Source organism: Microcebus murinus, chromosome 13 (genome assembly GCF_040939455.1).
Source record: "Microcebus murinus isolate Inina chromosome 13, M.murinus_Inina_mat1.0, whole genome shotgun sequence".
NCBI classification, from domain to species: domain Eukaryota; kingdom Metazoa; phylum Chordata; class Mammalia; order Primates; family Cheirogaleidae; genus Microcebus; species Microcebus murinus.
The window spans coordinates 58,500,606-58,525,667 of NC_134116.1; the positions used below are offsets into that span (position 1 = coordinate 58,500,606).

At 39.5% G+C, this 25,062-nt stretch overlaps 1 protein-coding gene across 1 annotated transcript in view; it reads right to left on the bottom strand.

Moving 5' to 3' along the window:
* Positions 1-25,062, bottom strand: part of EPSTI1 (epithelial stromal interaction 1) — a 98,585-nt gene that overhangs the window by 63,600 nt on the left and 9,923 nt on the right. Inside the window, exons 2-5 of the mRNA XM_012761026.2 lie at positions 15,444-15,502; positions 13,559-13,642; positions 9,590-9,663; positions 8,729-8,812 (exon numbers count right to left, since the gene is read on the bottom strand). Coding sequence (XP_012616480.1) covers positions 8,729-8,812; positions 9,590-9,663; positions 13,559-13,642; positions 15,444-15,502 — 301 coding nt within the window. The remainder of the gene's footprint in view (positions 1-8,728; positions 8,813-9,589; positions 9,664-13,558; positions 13,643-15,443; positions 15,503-25,062) is intronic.

Consider the following 25,062-nt stretch of genomic DNA (forward strand, 5'->3'; position numbering starts at 1 on the left):
GCTCTCCATGACACGCTGTCATTTTTTAACTTGCCTCTGAAAAACAAGTAAAATTTCCAGACAACAAATTTAATGGGGAGTTAAAAACAAGTTCTACAACACAGGAGAAATGTGAAGTTTTAAATGAATCCAAGAGAGACTGCAAAAGCAGCTGCGTTTGCTTTAATAAAAAATTGGATTTGCCCAGAAGGATGACTTGTGAAAAGGGAATAATAGAAATCATCACTTTCAAACCCAAACATAAGTTTGGCTCCATCTTTCAAAGAGGGGGGAAAAAACTGTTCTTATTGTTCATTCCCATGAAAGTCTTCATTCACCCAGAACTAATTGTGAGTCCCATTTTGAAAGGCAAAATGGATGGTGATTTCACTTTCAGAGAAAACTAAAGGCAATTTACTGGCGTCAAAGAGAATCAATTATAATGCAAGCAACTGGATTATTAATGAAACAGAATTCTAGGAAGCAAACTAATGAAAAATTTTGAAACCAAATAAACATGATGCTAATCTAGGAAAAAAAAATCCTGACTCATGAGACCAAAAGTGCTCAATTGTGATGAGTTCCCTGCATCCCAGGGGTGGGGTGTTGAGAGGCAGAGACCAAAAGATAACAAGCAAGGAGTAGGTCTTGATTAAAGGTCAGAAACTGAGAACACTGGTTTTCTTCTCTCCACTAATAGATTCCAACTCAAAGTCACATCGTAGCTCAATTTTGTTACACAAAAGTCTGTGTATGCCTCAGCAGAAGTGATAGAGAAGTATTCTGCAAAATACTGGAGTAGTTGAGAAATTGGTATTCAATACCTTCCAACATAGGTACCTGTTTTAGTATGGTAATCCAAATACTTAGATTTAGCCAGACTGTTTCTTTCTATTTAACAGTGAGTTAAGGCATCACTCACACATACTTACACATAAGTATATATATACAGAATGTAAAACATCTACGAACATGAGATACAGATGAAGAAACTATGAAATTAGCTCCAAGTCCATCATTACTGACTGAATGACCTTAAACAAATCATTGAATATTGCTGAATCTCATTTATTCAACAAATACTTATCAAATATCTACTTTATTCTTGGTACTATGTTAGATGCTGGGACTACTGCTATGAACAGAACTGTGCCCATCTGGAAAATTTCAGGGTCTAGTTTGAGACATGGACAAGAAAGTAATGATGGCAGTATCGGGTTAAATATGTTAGGGGACAGCAGTTTGCAAAATAATGTCATATGAACACAGACAAAGCACAGAAGTGGACTGTCAGGGAATGCGCTCAAAAGTTCCATAAACATTTATTCAGTGCCTACGAAGTATCAGACTCCATCCTGGGCATGAGAGTCAAAAAGTGATTAAAAACACGGGACATCTGGTTTCCAACCCAGGGTGCATGGATAAGCTGCCTGTAAGGTATATGTTCCTTTCTATGCAGAGTGGACTCATAGCTTTCGATATATTACCCTGGGGGTCTGATGACCAAATCAAAGGTAAAAACGGTGGATCTAATGAGAGATAGAAATTCTAAATAAAGACCAATCTTAAACAAGCAAGAGCTTTCCAGGAGGAGGAGCAGGAGGAGGAGGAGGAGGAGGAGGAGGAGGAGGGGAGGGCTACTCCACACTCCATTACACGGGCTGCTCAGTGCCCAGGGGTTCCCAGCAGAGAGGGTCAGAAAGGCTGAAATATCAAGCCGTGCACCCCAGCATGTGGCTTCGCTAGCACAAAGGAGGTGTCTTTTTCTATTTCTCACAAAGGTACCACCTGTCACCTGCATGAACACTCACAGAATTGACTGCCCGGATAGAGAATTGGTTTCTAATTTTCAAAAAGGCAATGATGGGCTAGTAGTGACTCTGGGTAGGAAAAGGGAATTCCCAGAATATACAGTATTTTTCAATAATCAAAAGCACAAGAGAATATGCCAGATCAGAGAACCTCAAGAAGCTCATAGGAAAATTGAGTGGGGTTTGGAGAGAAATGGGCAGAAGATAAGGCTGAGAAAGTAGGAAGGAACAATTATAAATAATTTATATGCCAAGTAGAGAAGTTTGGGCTTTATAAAGGGCAATGATAAGCCATGATGTTATCATAAGCAGGACAGTAAGCAGCTCCTCTGACGGCAACACGGAGGATAAACAGCTACAAGGGCCACAGATACACCAACCTGTGAGGTGGTTTTCATGGTAATCCAGGCCATAAATTATCAAAGTCCCAAATTAAGCCAGCAGGAATGGAGAAAAACAGACTCTAAAAAAAATTAGAGGACAGAAACAATAGGTGGTATAACTACATAGGTACAGGTTGAGTAAGAAAAGGAGGAAGGGTATAAGATGACTATCACTTAAGTGCCTCAGAATGAACATATGAGTTCAATTTGGAATTTATTGGATTTGAGGTATACTTGTGGAAAGTCTAGGGAGAAATATCAATATTCGATATATATAACCATATATTTGATAAAATATATGGTTCTATGATTTAGAAATATGGTCTGGCTTGAAGAGAAGGATTTCAGAAATCATTGGTACAAGCAATAATTAAATCCTGGCCGGGCGTGGTGGCTCACGCCTGTAATCCCAGCACTCTGGGAGGCCGAGGCGGGTGGATTGCTCGAGGTCAGGAGTTCGAAACCAGCCTGAGCAAGAGCGAGACCCTGTCTCTACTATAAATAGAAAGAAATTAATTGGCCAACTAATATATAGAAAAAAAAAAATTAGCCGGGCATGGTGGCGCATGCCTGTAGTCCCAGCTACTCGGGAGGCTGAGGCAGGAGGATCACTTGAGCCCAGGAGTTTGAGGTTGCTGTGAGCTAGGCTGACGCCACGGCACTCACTCTAGCCTGGGCAACAAAGTGAGACTCTGTCTCAAAAAAAAAAAAAAAAATCCTTAAATGTGGGAGTTTTCACCTAAAGATGCGGGCACAGGCACAGAGACGGACAGGATGGGACCTAGTGAGCATCAACAGTGGAAAGACAAGTGGAAGAAAAGAACCCAAAGGAAACCCAGAGGGGTGGAATTTGAAGGACAGAGGACTTAATATTACAAAGAGCTTAAATAAGCTAGGAACTGAAGTCTCCTTTGGATATTTCAGTTAAGAACACCACTGGTGATCTAAGCTAGATCAGAACCAGACAGAGAAGCACTAGAGACAAAAGCCACACTCAGCCCACCAACGAATGAGTTAAGGAGAGGAATCAGAGAAGGTAAATTCCTAAGCTAACTGAGCTCAGCATCACCTGGGGAACCTTTTCTAAAAATAGAGATTCTTTGGTTCAGGTGATTGATTGTTCTACAGTCTGATATTTGGGAACCAAATTGGTAGAGAAGTCTTTCATGAAGATGAAACATGATGGCCAGGGATAGAGGAGTTGAAAGCAAAGCACAATAGAGAAAATTTGTTTTTTTAAGTTGAGAGACTTGAGTATAAAGATATACTCTCTGAGAGAGAAAAGCAAAAACAACACAAAGACAAGAAAATAGAAGGAGAAAAGGGAACTTAACTGATGGAGAAGCAAGGTCCCTGAGGAAAGGGGAGGGAAGATGAGATGGTGGAATAATGGAATAACACGGGTGGAAGAATCTGTCTTAGTAACAAGAATAGGCATCTACTTATTCCTCCTGGGATGGAATGGGAGCATCAACAACAGGAGACTAAAGAAACAGAAAAATAAAGATAATTAAGGCCTAATGGCCTTTATTTCCTATGAAGTAGGAGATGAGGTCATGTGCTGAAACACAAAAGATAAGAAGAATGTAAAGTGAGCAAAGATCTTGGTAAGTGGGTTTGGGCCTAGAAAGCAAAGGAAAAATGCTGGCCATTGGGCACTGTTAGAGACACCCAGCTGAGATGAAAGCCCAGAAATGTGATGTGGCAAAAAAAAAAAAAAAAAGTATGTTTTTTTTCCTCCAGCAATCTCATATCTCATTCATGTGGGTTTAGTAACAATGAAATAATTGAACCCATCCAACTGTATATAATAGTAATAATACTCTCTATGCCTTCCTTACAAGAGGTTGATACAATAAAGCTCAATGAGATAATGTTAAAGCACTTCTTTACATTTAAATTAGGTTAGGGCACCTTTACTGAGTGCTTACTAAGTGCTAGGTATTGTACTATGGTCCTACCAGTCCCATTTTATAGTATTATTATTATACCCATTTTACAAATAAGGAAAGTGAAACACAGAGAAGCAGACAGCCTCCACTCTTAGCACCACATCTGCATTTCAGAGATATCAACATTCCAACATTATTATGGGACTGATTAGTGAAATCGTATGGCCTTTCAACAAGCAAAGGCTTAACCCCCCCTCCCCCACCATTCATCCACAAAGAAATGCATGATATAGGAACCATATTTCTTGGAAACACTGGTGTCCCTTGAAAGTTTTCAGAAATTGAAATGTTTCCCAGTTTATACAAAGAATATTCAAGTAATTTCCTCAATGTTGAGTTTTACCCCTAAAGGTATCCTTAAACAATTTGCCCTTGCTACTACTTGCTTCCTACAAATAAGAAAGCAATTAACTGTAATTCCTTAAGCATATGTATACGTATGAATCTCTGTATATAATATGCATAACTTATTTTCTACTGGTTAGTTCCTATTTCACTTTATAGCATTAAAACTAATGACACTTCTCAATGTCTGCACAAAATACTGTGGGCTTCAAGTGCTCCAAATGACCTTGGCAGCCACAGTTTAGCGAAAAGAGCAAAAGAAAAAGGTGTTGGCTGCCTAGCTGATTTTCTTCATTCTCTGAGGTTATGATACCCCAAGAGGTAGGGAGAATTAAATGGAAGTATTTGGAAACTATGTAGCACTGTATAATGTTATTTCAAACGTGTAGATCTAAGGCAGAATAAAATGAATCCAGGAGGCAGGGGGGGTCTTTAACAACAAAACAGAAGGTTTTCATTTTTTAGCCCATTTTGTGGGCATTATGAAAGTCTGGAAAAATCAAATTATGACTTAATTCATCAATGCGATTATAAGGGAAAAGTGTGGTGGAAGTTTACTCCCCACAGCACTAAATTTAAACAAAAGGCTTTCTCTGAGGTGTTAGGAAAACCTGTCTCCTTACGCTACCAGAACCGGTGACAAAGAGAACCTTTGCCTCTGGTACACTGCCCTTTTTTTTTTTTTTAAGGACTTTCTTTTATTCTAATGCTCTAATATCTTAGAAATATTATCTCTGCTTTATAGATTTCTAGGAAGAGAAATTAATACATCATTATAAAACCATGAGTAGTACTAGTTTCTTATAGCTGCTGTAACAAATTACCACAAACTGGGGGAAATGGGCATTTATTGAAACCTTAAAATCTGTACCCCCATAATATGCCGAAATAAAAAAAAAAAAATTACCGCAAACTTAGCATCTTAAAGCACAAATTCATTCTCTTGCAGCTCTGGAGGTCAGAAGTCCGGATGGTCTCACTGGACCCATTTGCAAGTGGCCAGCAGGGCTGCATTCCCTGCAGAGTCTCCAGGGAAAAATCCACTTCCTTGCCTTTTCTAGCTTCAAGAGTCCTCCCACATTTCTTGGCTAATAGACCCGTTCTCCATCTTCAAGCAGCAGTAGGCTGAATATTTCTCCTGCTGTCACCTATTCTTTCTCTCTCTTCCAATTTTAAAGACCTGGGTACTTACATTGGGCCACCTGGACACTGCAGTATACTCTCCCTATTTTCAGGTCGATTGATTAGCAACCTTAATTCCATCTGTAAACTTAATCCCTCGTAATCTCCTTTGCCATGTAAAATAACATAATCCTAGGGATTAGAATGTGGACATCTTGGGGGGCTGAGCAGGGAGAGGCATTATTCTGTCTACCACATGCATTAGAATCTACTTTTAAATCAATAAGTATCAAACATACAATATGTCAGATGTTTCCCCAAATCTTTACCCTGGGTAACCCTCTGGGGCTTGGCTTTGGAATGTGGTGGTAGGGGCAGGTAAGAGAACACTTCTTTCATTTAGTGCTAAGCAGTGGTGTGCTGGTAAACATTTAACAACCAACTCTGGCAAGGAGGAGGGAGGAAGGTCGGTTTATTGACCAATTTCCATGGTGTACATATTTCCACCACAGTCAGTTTCAAGCTGCCAACATGAAGTCAACTAGCTCAAAAAAATCCTGAAAACTTAACAATCATTATCACAAGCCAGTGCAAAGCAGGAGCACACCACTGCAAGCATACATGCACCATCGACATACTCTAGTCTAGGGGATGCAAGTTTGACTAAAGCATCCCAGTTCCCTCTCCAAATTTCCCACTTCACTCGTAAGATAAACTCTTTCTGGACCCCAGGTGACAAGCTAAAGAGCTGACTGACTTTCACACCTTCTTGTTTACTAAGGATCAAAGCACACACAAAAATGCTGGTGAGGAATCTAGTCTATTCTCCCTTCACTAAATGTTACACACACACAGATGATGACCGATCAGAAGGAGACTCGGTGTCCCCTGGTGACTTCTTCTGGGAGAGAAACAATGGAAGGGCAGTGGGGAAGGGGGCTGGATCAAGACCAGAGACAAAGCTAGAGGCCCTTGGGCGGCAGCAGGCTGCTTGGATTCTACATCGCTCACGGTTTCTGAGAAGCAGCAATTTGCCTGGAGAGACGGGCAGTGTTTTTGCAGGCTGATGTCTGTGTGTGTGTGTTTGCTGTGTGCACTTTAAAAAATAAGTGCTCCATAAGTACAGTCATTATCGCTTCCCTTCGCCATTTTCACACTGGCAATGTGAAATATGTCACTTCTAGATGGCTAATGTCCGTTTTTTTTCTTTCATCTGACATAAGCTACTAAATAGGCTCACATGTAATATGAAAAGCCACAGAATTGTATACAACAGGAAGGGCTAGGGTCATGGTGCCCATGCAGGCCAATGGGCCAAAGAAATCAAGTATGTGGAAGGACCAGGATGGGTCCTGCTTTTTTTGTAAGGTCATTTAAATTAATGCTCCCTAAATTTTACGTGCACAGCAATCACCAGGGGAGCTAGTTGAAATGCAGACTGTGATCCAGTGGGTCTGAGGTGGGGCTCAAGATTCTGCCCTTCGAACAGACTCCCAGGTGAGGCCAGTGCTGCCTGTTCAAGGGCCACATTGTCAACGGGAAGGGTCTACAGATCAACTCTCTGTCCCCGCCTCTCACTTTCTAGCAAATTGATGCCAGTAAGCACTACAGTTATCATGCTAGGAAAGGGGAAAATACTGCTTTTATCCAATGTTAAAGAAAACAGTTCCGGCCATTAACATTTATGAATAGTATACATTATTGACCCATGAAAAATTAAGCTATAAATAACCCACAAGCCAGCCAATTATGGGTACTAAATGACAACTAATAAATGAGTTCAGGATAAGAGATTGTGACACAACAATTCTTCAGGGTCTGCAAGCCTCTTAATTCAGTTCCTGGTGATAACTTGATGGTTTTCTTTGTTCTGCCTGGAATGCAGACAGGCAGAGTTCTATAAGGGAGCACCACCTCTTCCATCACAAGACCCAAGTGTGAACTTTCTTTGAAGAAGAAAATGGGAGGGGGACAAAAAGATGAAGAAAAAAGTGGAGAATAGAGAAGTGCAAAGAGAAGCACGGGGAATTTTTTAAAGTAATTATAATAAAAATCTTCTCAATGGAGGTATAATCACTGATCACGTAGAAATGGATTGCTGAATCAAATTTTGTAAACAAAGTTCCCATACTCTTTTTTTTAATACCTCCAGCATTCTATTACAGTTCCTCATTTGCAAGTCTGGTCTTTATCTCCACCCCCAGAGCCTGTATTGCTACAGCAACAGGATGCTCTTGAACTTGGGAGAACAGGTGGTGCTTACAGACTCATTTTACATAAATAGTTCAGAGAAGGTTGGAGGGCTGCCCAAGGTCACACAGCACAACAGACATTTTCCAAGACTAGTTTGCTCACAGCCAGAAAGAGACCTCCTCCTCATGGGAGGGGAAGACTAATTCTCTCACATGTTCTATAAGCCATCAGCTCTTGGCTTCATTAACTCTGATTAAAACATTGTTTGGGAACAAGGATCAAATTTTTGACCACCACTTAATCTTTAAAATAAAAAGGAAAGGAAGGGAGGTGGGGATGGAAAGAAAGAAAAGCAAACAGCTGGAAAAGGAATTGTGTTTCCTTGGGGTGTCATACGTGGTGGTAAGTTTCATGAGTCAACCCCCTGCCCCTAAACCTCCAACACTTAAAACCTACTAATATTCTCACTAACGTTGACTCAAAAAAAAAAAAAAAAAAAAACCTACTAATAGCTTAGGAGTTTGTGGAGATTAGGGGTATAAGGAGGGGGGTAGGAATAGAACAATACTACATTCTTTCTTCTTCTCTAGCAGATGAGCATTTTTAAGAGATTTTCCCCCCAAGCCTCAGAAAGAGTGTCAAGACTAAACATCACTTTGAGGTCTAGAACACCTCATGTCACGGAAGACAGGCATGTTTACCTACATCACACTCAATCTGGAAAATTAGATGTCTGGATATAAGTACGGCAGTATACCACTGATGGCTGTTGTTACTAGTTAGTTGCTTTGCCTCCTAGACTGAAAATTCACCACTTTGATCACTTGCCTAAGAGGTGAGGCAGTGTGATGACTCAGAAGCAATCTTAGTCCTTCTACTTACTGATCAGGAGCCCTTGGAAGCAAACCCTCAATAAATGTGAACTGATCCTCCACCTGCTCACCTTCTCTCTCTGAATTGCCTTCATTCTTTGGAGTTCGGCTTCTTCAGCTTCCTTCTTGATTCTTATAGATTCTTCTCTTTTTATCTAAATTGTATTGAGATTATAGAGGACAAAAAAAACAGTTACCATTTTTCAGTCTGAACCTCTGGAACACAAAATTATGATGAAAGGCAAATTACAGTATTGTCTGTGCTATACCTCACCATGATTATAGGTTGCTGCTCCAAGCTACTCAGATCACAGAGAATGGACAGACGACACCTCCTGCCCATGAAATTTCTCTGTGTTTCTTCTTTGGTCTGTCTCTTTCTCAATGACTCTGTATCTGTCTCTCTACCCCCTTTTCCATTTCTCTCTCTCTCTCTCTCTCTCTCTCTCTCTCTCTCTCTCTGTGTGTGTGTGTGTGTGTGTGTGTGTGTGTTTGGGAAGGGAAGGGGAAGATAATTTTTCTGATTATAAAATTCATAGTGTTCACTATAAAAATCACTGGGTATCTTCAATCTTTCTTGTACTACTTCCACAACTGGCATGGGGTAAACAAATCCACATTCTTGGAACCAAAACATTCCAAACATAGTAGATTTAAACTACAGTTACAATATAGTTACCTTAAACTAGAAAAATAAAAAAAATTCCCTTAGTTGAGGATCATGCCGATTGCTGGATGACTTGCCTAAGAATTCTAGGTTTTTATCTCTAAACATCTCACTTCCCAGTATCTTTGATTTTGCGAGGTGCTTTCTGCAATTGGTTTCAATGTTTTATGCTTTTAGTAAAGTTACTGTGTTATTTCATTGTTACCTGAAAGAGCTGGTACTCCAATTCCTTGCCAAAATTAAACTAAAGGAGATGGATTCTGACCTTTTGCTGGTATTTAGATTGCATCAGTTGGAGTTGTTGTTTCTGCCTGACTTCAGCCTCTGATTGGCTTCCACCTAAGGAAAAAAAAAAGCCACGAAGGTGAAACACGAATATTAGGCTGAAATGTCAGCTATCAAGGACTAATTAATACATGATAAGTCTACAACATGAGTTTCTTTAACATTTTAATACCTTTGGAAATAAGGTCTTATTAAAAAAATGCTTATGTTCTTAACAAATGAGACTCACTTAGAAGAAAAACAGAGCTGGACGGAAAGATAAGGCTGTATTCCTAAAAGGACAGCTCTACTAAGCTTTTTCAACCATTTAGGTATTAAAGTTTTCACTTAGATTGAAATCACACCTAAAGGGCCATGCAAAGCAGTAAGAAAGAGTGCCCATCTTGGAAATTCTAGAACATTCTTCCAGCTTGAATATGACCATGTCTTACCCTAATAAGGATGATGATCAATAATGCTTCAATTGGTTTTCTTCTAACTCTATTGCCCTATGTTCTAACAACACGGCTTGAACATGGGGGTCTTTCCACTAGACAAGTATGTATTCTTTATAACCCAGTTTCTAAAAATACAATGAGAATATTCTAGTTAGTAACTGATTATCAATCCATACTATTTTTTTTTAAGGTATTCAAATGAAAACTATGGATGTTAGATTATTTGCCTGTTTTCTCTTAAACCTAAATTAATTTGGGGCCAGAAATTCTTGCAGCCTGACAATCATCTAAGAATTGCCGTCTAGGGATTTCTAGGTGTTTATGCAAGCTTGGTGTGTGCATTACAAAGGATCATCTGAAATAATTCTCTGGAGCTTTGGTCACTAAAAGTGTCAGTTCTCTGAAAGATTCACTCTCACGGAAGATGCATTAAAACAATTTGTGTTCGCTGTAGTTTTTATAATTGAACTGAGAAAGACACCATAGGGACTTTTCTTCTGAGCTCCCAAAGATATAAAAGGTTTGGTTTTGGCCTTTCAATTGCTATTGTGGGGGATGGGGGGAGTGTTTCTTTTGAAACAGTGAGGAATACTGAAGCTTTTATCTAATGTTACAGCCACTTTTAGAATCTCCTACAATCATTCCAATATTTTAAGGGATAGAGAAATAGAGGAGGAGTTAGGAATTAAAAGAAATAGGGAAAGCCGGATGTGTCTAAGCATTTGTAGGTTATGTTCAAAACTCATCTCAAAGCTTAACACATTCTGGAATTTTCTTTTCTACCCCCAGTCCTCCCACACACACATACTTGACCATTCCTAGATACTTCATGTAACAGAAGATTGAAATGAGAATCCTGCTCATTTTCTGTTAAGGCCCAAGACAGTAGAAACCAACTGCTCTGAATTCCAAAAGGGAGGTGCCTGCAGCTCTCAAAGCAGGAGCTGCAAGAACTTACTGAAAACTAGTTTGGGGAACCTTAAATAGCAACTACTTTCAGCCTATAAGAGAGGTTGGATAGGCCAAAGCAAGGTAGAAATCTGAGGAAGGATATCTCTCTAAATTCCATCTCCTCTGTTTTTGTGTTTGAAGGAGGAATCTTCAAGATGTTAAAGAAAGGTTTAATGAAAATCACTTGAAGGCCGGGCACGGTGGCTCACGCCTGTAATCCTAGCACACTGGGAGGCCGAGGCTGGCGGATCGCTCGAGGTCAGGAGTTCGAAACCAGCCTGAGCAAGAGCGAGACCCCATCTCTACTATAAATAGAAAGAAATTAATTGGCCAACTAATATACATAGAAAAAATTAGCTGGGCATGGTGGTGCATGCCTGTAGTCCCAGCTACTCAGGAGGCTGAGGCATTAGGATCGCTTAAGCCCAGAAGTTTGAGGTTGCTGTGAGCTAGGCTGACGCCACGGCACTCACTCTAGCCTGGGCAACAAAGTGTGACTCTGTCTCAAAAAAAAAAAAAAAAAAAGAAAGAAAGAAAGAAAGAAAGAAAGAAAATCACTTGAAGACTTTAACCTACATGCCTAAGAGAATGAGGGTTCTAGTGGACCCCTGACTAGAAAAGTTAAATCCTTAAGGCACAAGACTATTATCAGCAGGTTGCTCAGATGAGTCCTCAAGAAGAGGGAGCTGCATTGCAAATGGCCTGTATCCACAGAGTTTGTGAGAAGAAATGATGCACAAGTGTTTCCTGCACTTCCAATGTGGGTCTCATGAGAAAGAATGCCAATCTCAAGCCACCTAGAAGGGCCTCACCCATGAAGGCCACCTTGACAACAGTGGAGCCCTACAAAGAGTTGACCAAGAGCCAACAGTGAAGCCAAGCACTGCCAGCTGGAAAGTATATTATCTCCATCAGGGGAATCCAGGTGAGAGATGGGTGATGGGAAGTGAGGGCCACAAAACTCAAAGAACCCCAGGAGGGAGAATGAGCAGCCAGCACACACCTAGGCTCAAAGAAACCAAAATCATTGCCCCATTGACTCCTGACCTCTCATCTGCTCCTCCACCCTCAACCCTGAAAGGGGCAGAATCTGGGAACAGAGGTGTTGACAGAGAAAAATCCAGCCACGCCCTGTATTGCTTGTTAGCTTCCTACAGGAAGCAGGCCTGGGCTGGGGTAGGGAAGAAGCTTTAACCCTTTGCACTCGCTTGCTTTTTTCTCGATTCCTTTATTCTACTCGGGATTTAATTTTTTAAATACCCTAGACTTTACAAAGCACGGCAGTAGAATAAAAAACTGGAGTTTCTTTTCATATAAACTTATTTGGATTTTTTTATATTTCAAATTATTGATACATTCAAAGAGTAATTTTAATCTGTATAAGTTTTGCTAACCATGTTGAGTCACACTCGGCATCCGAGTGCAAAGGCTTAATCTCCATCAGTAACAGTATTGACCTGTACCTAGGACTGAACACTACTGAAACGAGACTGTTTCAGGCTAGAATTAGCGGAGTAACTCTATTGTTTGAGAAAGACCAAAAAGATTTAATTTCTCACTTCATCCAAAGAGCACGGGAAAGACTAGAGCCGCACAGCGGGTTTGAGAGGCCAGGTAGGAAGGACCAAAGCTGTTTTCTGACTTCCCCCCGGCCAGTCTGGCCTATTCAGCATAAAGGTGACATGAGATTGACCCTTTCCATGGAATTCAGTAGGATGATGGCAATAATACTATTACCTCCATTTATGAAATCATTTCCAAAGTAGCTTATTTTTACCTATATCCCTGGGGGGCGGGGGGATATTTCCCTAAAACTATCGCAACAGTAAGTGGCCCCCGACTCAAGCCACATTTGTATTAACTAAATTCTGCGGAAACTCATATTTAGTTAATACACACTGTGTCCGGCCCTTTAAGTTCTCAGCTGCTGCTAGAAGAGAAAAGAGAAGAAAAGATGTGAATGATTCCCATTAGGTGGCATCCCCTCTGAACAGTTCAAACACCAGCAAAGGTGGCCCAGACAATTCATCACCCTGGCAGCACCCGCTCCCAAGGCCCAGAGGTCTCTATCCGCAGAATGAAAACACAGGTGACATTTCTCTTTATACCCACCACTGGGTCCCCCGCCCCCTCTCATCTTGCTTTGGAATTGACTTCTCCATTGCTTTTGTTCACATTCACATTTAACTGCCCTGATTAATATGCTTGGGCTAAGCTTTCACTCCCAATCTGACTAGTGCTGTGACAGGGCATGTGTGGCACCCCAGGTAAGCTCTCTTCAGAGTCTATCATCTAAGAGGCTCTACGTTATTTGGCAATTAAACCATCGCTTTATTTCCACATAGCCATGGCATCGTATGTTTGCTGCTTGCAGAAAATCAGAAAAAAAAAAAAATATATATATATATATATATACCTGCATTAAATGCATTTTTCATCCCAAGCAACTCAACGACCAAACAACCTATAATGTACATTCAAGGACAGACATGGGCAAGGGGCTATCAGGATCCGTGGCTGGCCCTGCCCTCCCCATTCAGGCAATTGATGCGCTTGCTTACCTAGCCGCCTGGGCGCCAGGTGCACTGGCTTAGCTCTGTTCTGTTCCTTCCACTTCTCCAGGTTAGCCAGCTCCTGCGCAGCAACTGAGCCAGGTGAGAAATATCAAGTCACTTATTAGCATTCGAAAAGGAAACAGGTCCCTTCAAAGCACAAGAAACCACCATCAGAAGACAACTAAATACCTGTGCACAAGAGTGAACAAGATGCCTGGGAAAGGAAGACACCATCCAAGCCCTGACCCCTCGGGGTGACCGTGGGCCCACTCCTGTACCACTCTCTCCCCAAGAGTCAGCACAGAGGGTTCAAATTTGAAAAGGACCTGAACTTCCATCAAAACAAAGAAGTGTAGTTTTTCTTCCCATTCTAGCAATCTTAAAGGTTTCCTATAAAAAATTTGTGCAAACTAGAATATTCATATATCAGTATGAACTATCCATAGCCAGGTAAAAATATATCCCCAGAGAATTCTGACGCCTATATTCATGTTATTTAATTGTTTTAAATTGCTCTTCATTTTGAGCATCTGGGTACAGATGAGCGGAGGATGAAAAAGGCATCCACCTATTCAAGTGATTTTAAATGTTCCCCAAGCTCACTGCAATGTGGGGAGTGAGGGCTGTGTGTCACCCTGCCCTGGTTCCTGGCCATCAAAAGCCTGCTCCCTGGGAAGCAGGGCTCATTCCCCAAACGTTCACGCTGCGTGACAGCAGGGGGCGCCAGAGAGATACTAGTCTGTGCCCTCAGCGTTTGCCCTAATGGTCTCATTAGACCTGATTGTTCCAAATGTCCATTGACAACAATTTTTATTATTAGGGAAAAAAGCAAAAATTCTAAAACATCTCAAAAACCCAGAGCACACTGAGATATTTAATATAAGTTCCTGTTAGATATTTAAATGAAAGTCTGTAAGACACCAGAGCTGCTGGTAGTTGTGACTGTCATGTTCTATACTGACCATGGCACCATCCCAGGGGCTACCTGTTTGGTGGGAATCCTTTAGAGAGCTGCTTTTCTCTTGCACCCTTATGTCCATCATTAGTAATAAAATTAGATTTCCTATTAGTCGTCTAACAAAGGAGAGCATAGATGTTCCCACAGTTTGACTCGAACAAGCCTCACCAACCTCTTTGTGAACTAAATGAACTTTAGTTTTCCTCCCAACTCTCAAGGGTAATGCTGTAACTTTGCACGGCAGCATTTATATTTACTGTACTTCAATTAGACATGCTATGCGCAAAGTACAAGTAGCACAAAAATGAGTAAGATGTGGTCCCTGCCCTCAAGGAGGTTATAATCTATTTTTTTTTTATTTGTGAACTACAGAAATAAAAACAGCTGAGGGTTGACTCTGATAGTTAACAGAATTAGAGTGCAGAGGCTAAAGAAAAATTGCATTGAGGAGGAATGGGGCAAATCAAGAAAGGTACAAATTACATCATGGTCTATTTGGTACATAACTTGTCTATATTTCAAAAGTATTCATAATGCCATAAAAAACATTGCCAGTGAACCCAACTTTACAGGGATTGTGCTTGCTTCAGCAGCACTACACCAACTTTACAGGGATGATCTATCTATTGGCAGTAAGTGTAATGTTGGTTAAGCACAACAGAAATCCAGGTCTTACTATCATGCCATGAGTTCTGTTACTAACATAGAGAAACAAACTTAGAAGTGTTAACAATAGAATATTTTTTTTCTTGTACTACACACTGTAGGTGTTCAACAATAGAATATTTTCAAAGGTATAATTAAAACTGCTAAAGTTTAAAAAGAAAAAAACTTGATGAGATTTGGTGAGTCTACATAAATCAAAAAATACCTCATACCAAAACATGCCAATTGTAAAGAAAATGAGAAACATTCTGAAATAAATATACATACTTCTTTGTATCTGATTTCTCCGGTTTTCATTTGGTGCTATCAAAGTATATGCGCCTGTGCTAGAATGAAAAGGGGAAAAAACTGCATATTATTATGGGAAACTAATGCATAGAAGCCAACAGACATTCTTTCTCCTACAATCCTGTATTTATGATCATCACTATCAAATAGGGACTGTGTACGATGATCTTAAGACCCAAGTTTGTTCTCCAGGACCTTACAATCTGTTGACAAAGTAAAGCAAATATAGATTTCAGTTTCTTGAGCAAAAGAAAAATGAAAAAAAGCAAATGGACATGGCCAAATATGGAAGTAGAAAGCAGTTTATGAAGGGACAAGTGACCATCCTGTTAGGGCTCCTCTGTTCCTCTAGGTGGCGCTTGTGAGTAAATCCTTTTAAGATTGCTTTAGATTGGTATTCTCTCTTTCCTGTGACCCACACTAGCAGTACAGGAAATACTGGTGCATTATTTGTTCCCACACAGTACAGGCCTTCTGCAGTGCAAATACCTCCTCACGGTGACCCATCAGAGTAGCCAACTGGCCACAGTCTCCTGCTATTAGGCTTTGATTTTCTAGACCTGGTTCCACTGGGTTTCTTATTCTTGTAGGGAACACGGGTTGAATTTAATCAACTCAGAGAAGCAAGTAGTCAACTTCAAACAGGGGGATCAGGAAAAACTTTAAGCAAAAGTACTCAACACTGAGATACCAGAACTTAAAACATTTCGAGGGCAGAAACTGTGCTTAAATGATGTGTATTCCAAGTCCCTGGCACAAAGTAGCTGCTTGAAAAATGTGGGCTGAATTGAAACAAAATGATGCCATAGACCGAGTTTGTAGTAGGGCTAGCTCTTTTTTGAAATGATGCATGTGGTCCCACAGAACATGAATACTTCCTAAAGCAAAAATAAAGCATGGTAACAGTCTGCAGTATGCATGTGGATAGTTTTAGGAGAAACACTGTGGATAAACACAACCTGCTTATAACTGTAGGGTTTGTTGTTTTTTTAAAAAAATAATAAAAATAAAAACCCAGATACTCTTAGAAGTCTCTCTCTTCTACCTGGAATGTACAATTTCAAAGGACAAATTAGCAAAGACTGAACAGTAGAGGCCAAAAGCGCTGATTAACAGAAGCCATTTCTTCCTTATCTCATTATTTTCCTAGTGGCGAGCCTTCAGCCAGCTTCAAACCGGGCTTTAATTTTAGACTTGTAAATGTGAGGTGTGCAACAACCTTTGCATGCAAATGGACCTGCTGGATGCCCAATTACCTAATGTATATCAGCGGACTTGCATGTGTAGCCTAGCATACATACAACGCTATGAATACAAAATTAGGAGGCTGCCGCTGGAAATTAATCCCTTGTCCACTGCATATGCTTTGTTCACCCTAAGAAAAATTTTTCACTCCTCAAGTGCCAGTATTTTATAGGAGCTTGGGAGCTGCAATTCTGTGGGTAGTCCCTGGAAACTTGAATATGATGCAATGGCAAACCATTCTACAGAGCCTCAAAGCTGAAACACGAGATACTAGATTTAACTGCCAATTATGAAATTGCTGCACCATCTTCAACGTCTGCTAACATCGTGCTATAGAGCTTCCGAGTCTACCAGAGATTTGACTACACTGTAGATCAGTAATTCTCCAACTTCATTGTGCATCCAAATCTCCTGGAGGGCTTGTAGGCAAGCTTCTTAAAAGGGCAGAGTTTCTGATTCAGTAGCTCTGGGGTGATGTCCAATAACTTCCATTTTTTTTTAACAAGTCCCCAGGTGATGCTGATGCTCTTGATCTAAGTACCACACTGGGAGAACCACTGCTGTAGATCAATCAAGCTATCTTAGAACATCTGGGCTAAAAGGAAACTTAAGAATGAATAAATCATTGTTAAAGACACAGAGGTTAAATTGTGTGCCAAGGATCACTAGGTTAATCAAGCAACAGTGCTGAGACTCAAATACAGTTTTGACTTAGATGAGTTAACTGTCTGCAACTAACTTTTCAATTCATTGTAGAAAGCATAAAATATGACTGTCCTACAACTTTACCCCCTTGATAGATTTCCAAACAATGCAACCTACTTAACTGAACACCTGTTATGGACTTACCATGTAGAGGCTTGTGGAGAGTGAGGGCAGATACCAACCACTTTAATAGAACTTATGCTTTAGTTAGGAACGAGTCAAGGAACCACCAGAGCATAACACAAGAATACCCAAACAAGTGTCAAAGTGGAATGATGTACGTAGTCAGAGATCCAAGGCAGAGGAGATTCACAGAGACTGCAGGAGTAGAAAACTGAATAGCAAGAAATAAGAACAGCAAGTTGGGTCTTAAAGGATAGGATCTGAAATGGCAAAAGTATTTCTTTGCCAAGACTTTGCTAGTAGCAGCTTCATAGAGAATTTTCCACATCCACGGGACTCTCCTATGGAAACTTTGGAAAAGGTTTGGAAAGAAAAATCAATTGGTTTGTAAAAGATTAAATTCTACAATATCTAATTAAGTTTTTAAGTCTGACAACAATGATACTAGAATGTCCAGTCTTACGAATAGGACTGCAGTCAATTTATGGCAAATGTGTATAGCCTACAGGTACCCAGGACAGGAACATGAAAATAGGGGAAAAATTAGCTCTGAAATTGGAGGTTTTTAACTGAAAGCATCTTAGCTTAAACCTCGGTAGTGATCCCAGCTTTATGTTAGAGAATTCTTTGGCAACCTTCTTAGCAATATTTTATTGGCTGAAAAATGCCAAATCTAAAACATTTGGTGATATTCACAAGGAAACATTTTCCAAGTAATTCAGCTTCTATTTCTCTTACTTGCTATACAAAGAAGAGCTTAAATCTAAGGATATGCTTTTTATTTTTTAATCTCATGTGGCAGAGTGTAAAGCCTCGGTAGAGACAAATATTCTCCCCTTCTCTCTTAGCTTTCTCTTGACATGAGTAGCAAGGATAATTTATTAATGTTTTCAGCCAATTAGTTTCTACCCACAGCAAAAGCCTTTGCTGTTTTAACCCGAGTGCCTTTCCTTTCAACAGTCTGACTCTCCAAGCTGCCTTCTAGACAAGCCCAACCAATATTTAGTATTCTGGTCATTTCTTGATTAAGCAACATTCAAGCTACTGAAATAACTGTATATTTTTGAAAATGAGTCTCCTTAATTACTTCATTGAAATTTAATGAAATGTCTCAATCTGTAAGATTGTTTTCAGTTTCCAACAGCACACATCAGTAAGGTATACTAAGGGAGAACACATGAAAGAATAGTGCAAGACAAAGAGAAAAAAAATTTTTCTGCACCATAAAAAATATATAAAGATATTCAAGAAATGTTTTCCTTGTGAAGTCTCTCCTGAGTTACACAACTGCATCTCGTGTGTGCATTCTTGCACAATTTTTATAATGTTTCATCAATGAGCACTATGAAAAAATGTTATGTTGAAGTTATGAAAAATATCTTGGCTGGCCAAAAATATCACATAAATATATCCCCTGGTGTGTACACACTACACCAGATGTAATTTAAATTTCTAATTAGGAACAACACTGGTATGATGTAAAAGAAATGTAGTCAGGAGCAAAAACTCAGGAAGCAAGAGAAGAAGTTACAAACACATAATTTCAAACAGAATAGTAGACATGTAAAACCTACAGTCCTACAAAAAAAATTGGTTTGATATTTTCATAGCTCTAGAAAATCCTATAAATTGAGAAAAAGGAGGATTCATAGGTAACCAAAGACATTGGATATTTATTTTTCTAGATATGGCATTCCATACTGATTTTTGCTACATGAGCTTCAATGTAGGAATCTGAAGCTTACTGTTTTTAGTTAACATAAGGCAAAATTTTTGAGGCATTTAGGTCTTCAAAAGTTCTTTTGTAAACAGTTCAAATTACCAAGAAAAACAAAAAAATGACAAGATCAATAAATCACCCTGACCCTTAAGCCTGTTATACCACTCCTGATCAAGCACTTCACACCTTGGGCATGGAAGGGCTTATGAATTCTCTTTGGTCTCAAAACCTGCAGAGCCTAAGACTTTGTCTGCACGCCCAAGAAGCAGATGTGAAGTTGGTTAGTTCTGTCCTCAATATAATTCACAGCTTCTGTTAATGGGCTGAATAGACACCCAGGGGATAAAGATAAACAAGCAAGCAAGCAATCATCAGGGCCTTTGTTATAGGATGCCTTTATGAAAATTACAAAGAGGTACACATGCCTGCACTCTCATACACACATTCCAGGATCCCCAGGGCTTAGTGAGACATGCAAATTTATGCAAATTCAAAAAAAGTGTCCCTTTTTTCAAGTGGCAGTAACCTCACACTAGGGCACATGGTTTGGTATGTACCTCAGCCCTGAAATACACCTTAGCAGGGCAAGTGTGTGCAGTTACTAACCTGCACAACCATACAGAGTGGACCTGAGATGTATGTTTTCACTTAAAAACACACAAATAGGGCCAGGCGCAGTGGCTCACGCCTATAATCCTAGCACTCTGGGAGGCTGAGGTAGGAGGACTGCTCAAGGTCAGGAGTTCAAAACCAGCATGAGCAAGAGCGAGACCCCGTCTCTACTAAAAATAGAAACAAATTAATTAGACAACTAAAAATATATAGAAAAAATTAGCTGGGCATGGTGGCGCATGCCTATAGTCCCAGCTACTTGGGAGAGGCTGAGGCAGAAGGATTGCTTGAGCCCAGGAGTTTGAGGTTGTAAGTTAGGCTGATGCCACGGCACTCTAGCGCGGCAACAGAGCCAGACTCTGTCTCAAAAAAAAAAAAAAAAAACCCACACAAATAATAAAAGTTACAAAATAAAGTTAGCAAGAAGCAGTCACACTAAAGATAAAAAGAATGCATATGAAGTATTATATAATACTGCAGAGACTCACCATCTTTAAGAGGCCAATGGTGGGAACCAATGGTGGGAACAGAGATGGGGACCAATTGATAGGCATGCTTAGAAAATGTCTAAAACTGCTTCCTCAGTAAAAAATAAGGACAAGGAACTGATATTTTCAGAACACAGAGATGTGAGTTCTGGGATTTGATTTGACTGTAATTCCAAGCTAGTAAGTTGGTTTGGTACTGTTTCATGGATACTGGCAGAAGACATGAGACTCCTGGATCAGAGACAAAGGACTTTATTACTTATGGCACAGCAAGCAACGTGAGCATCAGATTGTTTACATCTGTTCTATCTGGCCGTAGATCGTGTAGGGGCAATGTCATGGAAGCTGCATACACCTTGTGCTTGCACTGCAAATGAGAAAACTCAGCTTGGGGGATCCACCATTTTTATGGCAGGTAGTAAGCAAGCCCAGTCTCTTGTCCTGGGGAGAGTATACCTCCTCTCTCAAGGTTCCCAGCTCAATAAACAGCCCTGAGAAATATCCCAGGTTAAAGAGCGTCAGTCTTGGCACATCCAACACAACACACGAGTGCAAGAGGCCTTTTCCAACAAGAGAATATTTAGGATTAACTTTTTTTAAAGAATGACTTAAAGATAAAGAAATTGACATTTGCATAAAAACTACTTATTCATCAGATGGGCTGTATATTTTCTTTTATTTTTATTGTTAATAGACATAGAGCTGGATTATGTCCACATGTCTTCAGCATTACTTCTCAAGGTTATCTACAACTTAAAGGAGAAAACCAGAAGTGCAAGACAGAGTGATGTATATCTAAATCTGTGCATAGAACATTTAAAAATGAAATTCAGCCAGTGCAGTGGCTCACATCTGTAATCCCAGCACTTTGACAGGCTGAGGTGGGTGGATTACTTGAGGCCAAGAGTTCAAGACCAGCCTGAGCAACATAGCAAGAGCTTGTCTCTACAAAAAAAAAAAAAAAAAGAAAAAAAATTTTTTTTTAAAGAAAAGTTAGCTGGATGTGGTGGCACACACCTCTAGTCTCAGCTACTCAGGAGGCTGAGGCAGGGGGATCTTTTGATCCCAGGAGTTCCAAGTTACAGTGAGCTATGATCACACCATGGCACTCCAGCTTGGCCAACAAAGCAAAACCCAGTCTCAAAAACTAAAAAAAAAAAAAAAAACCTAAATTCATTTTTTTTTGTTTCTGATTTTGAAAGAAACATAGAATAAAATGCTGAAAACTATTTTAAAACATTTAAAAGTCATTCACAATCCCCCCAAAATTACAATTATAGTTTTATTTGGGTGGATTTCCATTTAATCTGTTTTATACATATTACACAGTTGCAATATTTTAAGTATAGTTATATATCTTGCTTTCATTTAGAGGTGGTTTTCCCAATATAATTGTATATGTAACATGCTTAATACTAAATGGCTACATAGTATTTCATGACATAGATACATTCTAATATAACCACTCAAGCATTTTAATTTTTCCAATTGTTCACTATTACAAACAATCCTCTAAGATGCACAATGCTTACAGCTTTCAACAGAGCATTATCCAGAAGAAAACTCTAGTAGTCCTCTGCAACTGCAGTTGCCAACCCCTGGGCTGCAGCCCAGTACCAGTCTGTAGCCTGTTAGGAACCAGGCAGCACAGTAGCAGGTGAGCAGCAGGCAGGCCAGCTAAGCTTCATCTGTATTTACAGCCCTCCCCATTGCTCATATTGCCACATAAGCCCTGCCTCCTGTCACATCATGGGCAGTGTTAGATATAATAATTATATATAGCAGATATAACACCTATATTATATGCAATAGAACCTAGCCCTGGATCACTAGTACATCTCTTTTTTTTAATGCTGTGACTGAATCCCTTTGCTATATTTTCTTTCATAAATATATATGTTTACTAATATAAGTTTACTATTTTATTTTTTTTTTATATCCCTGGTTTTGGCTCTTGCCTCTAATATCTATGTTCTGGCTCCTGATTCCTTTTTGTTCTAGGAATAATAAGAACCACTGCATGAAACAAAGTGGTATTGATAAAAAGCCCTCTTTAAAGATTAGTAAACATTTTTTCCCTGTAAATGGTAGCATGGTTCTAAGCCCAGGCTTTTTTCATTAAATTATTTATTGAGGTATAATATACCTGCAATAAACTGCATAAATCTTAAGTATACAGCTCCATGAAAAAGCTTCTTTTAAGTTCTTTGGGTTCCAAAAGAGAAAACGAAAAAAGGAAGTAGAAGGCATAATGAGCTTTAGGATATTACCCTAAAATTACTCTTTCCTCAATTTTTTATTGAAAAAATTTTAAGCCTAACAAAGTTAAAGTATTAGTAAAATGAAGACCTATATACTATGTACCTGTATTTACCAATTGTTAATGTTTTTCCACAGTTGCTTTTTCTCTCTCCTCTTTTTTTTCTGAACCACATGAAAATAAGCTGCAGGGTCAGAATACATCACCCCCAAATATTTCAACATGTCTCTCTTAGAAACAATGACAGTCTCCTACTTAAGCATAGTAACATTATCATATATTGTATTAATACATATTAATATTGATATAATATTGCCTAATAGTCTATATTCAGACTTCCAAATTATTCCAATTTTAACATGCCTTCCTACCCTTCCTCATCCCAGATCCAATTATGGATTACACAGTCCTGTTGTTTGACACACATCTCTGTAGACTCTGTAAAAAGAAAATCACAACCTCAGGCGCCTGTCAAGAGCTGGCCCCAAAATCATTCATTAAGAAAATGTCCATAATGGACATCATAAATGTCCATAATTCATTAAGAAAATGTCCATAAACAAGGACATGCAAATTGGACCTATGTCCAGCACCTAAAACTAAAGCCTATCTGATTCCACACTAATAATGGGTTACAAGTTTATCTTACAGGTAACAGAACTGGAGACAAGACAGAAGCAGACATTCTTCCTTCCCAGCATTCCCTTCCAGGGACACCTACATAATTAATGCTTCCTTCACTCCACAAACCCCCCTCAAAATGCAGTTCGTGTTTTTTCCCAGGTATGTCCTCAAAATCTTGGCTTAATAAACTTTCATTGACTGAGACTTTTGCCTCAGTCCCATAATCTAGGACAATCTTCTTGACATTTGTCTTTCTTTCGTGACTGACAGTTTTGAAGAGTCCAGGTAAACTGTCTTATAGAGTTCCTTACAAACTGGATTTAAGGAAATTATTATTTCTTTATGATGAGATTACGTTACCTTTGGAAAGAGTACTACATAGATTATCCAAGATTCCACTGTGAGAAGAAGGGCTGTTTCCTTGTACAACCGAATAATAAACCAATGTGGAAAAAAAAACAAAAACCAGTATCTGTCTATATGACAGAGAGCGATCACATTGTAAAATAAAGATTAGAAAAAGAATACCTGTCACCCTCTATTGGAAGTAGAAAAGGGCATAACGGCGCTAAGATTTTCCACTTGGCATGAAGAGTCAAAGAGCAGAATCTATATCTTTTTTTTTTTTTTTTTTTTTTTTTTTTTTTTTTTTTGAGACAGAGTCTCGCTTTGTTGCCCAGGCTAGAATGAGTGCCATGGCATCAGCCTAGCTCACAGCAACCTCAAACTCCTGGGCTCAAGCGATCCTTCTGCCTCAGCCTCCCAAGTGGCTGGGACTACAGGCATGCGCCACCATGCCCGGCTAATTTTTTCTATATATATTATTTGGCCAATTAATTTCTTTCTATTTATAGTAGAGACGGGGTCTCACTCTTGCTCAGGCTGGTTTCGAACTCCTGACCTCGAGCAATCCGCCCGCCTCGGCCTCCCAGAGAGCTAGGATTACAGGCGTGAGCCACCGCGCCCGGCCCAGAATCTATATCTTAATAAAGATTTTCTTTACACCAAAATCTGTGAAGTGTTTATTTCTAAGGGTCAGACTCGCAGGGGAATTTCACATTCTATATTATTTTTGTAATGCTTGCATTGTTATAACAAGCAGATATGACTTTACTTTTACAATCAGGGGTAAATAGTCCAAATATTTTTAAATGGAGAAATGCTTGAAATAAGTATATCTTAAAGCAGGGGCTCAGATTTTCTTACAAGTAGCAGAGGTTTCTGCTCTCACCAGCACCATAGTAAAACAAACATCAGGCAACAGTAGGCCTTGAGTTTTAATGATGGTAAATGTCCAGTTTTTCTACAGGACTTTAATGGATTGCCTTTTAAGTCTTCATATTTGGGGAGGTGGAAGAGTTACAAACATTACAGAACAAAGAAACCATCATGGAGCTGATTCTCTGATACAGAACAGACCCTTCAAATGCAGTCTTCTTCCCTTTGATTGTTTTTTCCTCTTAAGCTTTTGTTTCAGATTCAAATACATCCTGAATGGATGCAATTAACCTTAACAATATGTATAACCTTACAGCACTCTACTCACTTTGAAGTAAGTAACCTTACTGTGTAATTGAACTAAGTTTCTTTTTTCTCATTTCTGCTATGCTTCTACTGATTATTATAGGTATTATGTGTTTTCAAGCTTTCATCATCCTGTTGATTTATTGTTTCACTGTTTCAGCTGTCAAAGACTTTTTTGAGAAATTCCCATTCATTTTTGATGATATTGTATTTGAACAAAAATGATTGCTCCCTAAGACTTGGCAAACCGCAAATGCATACCATACTGAGGAGTGGAATCCAGTGCAGAAAAGTTGG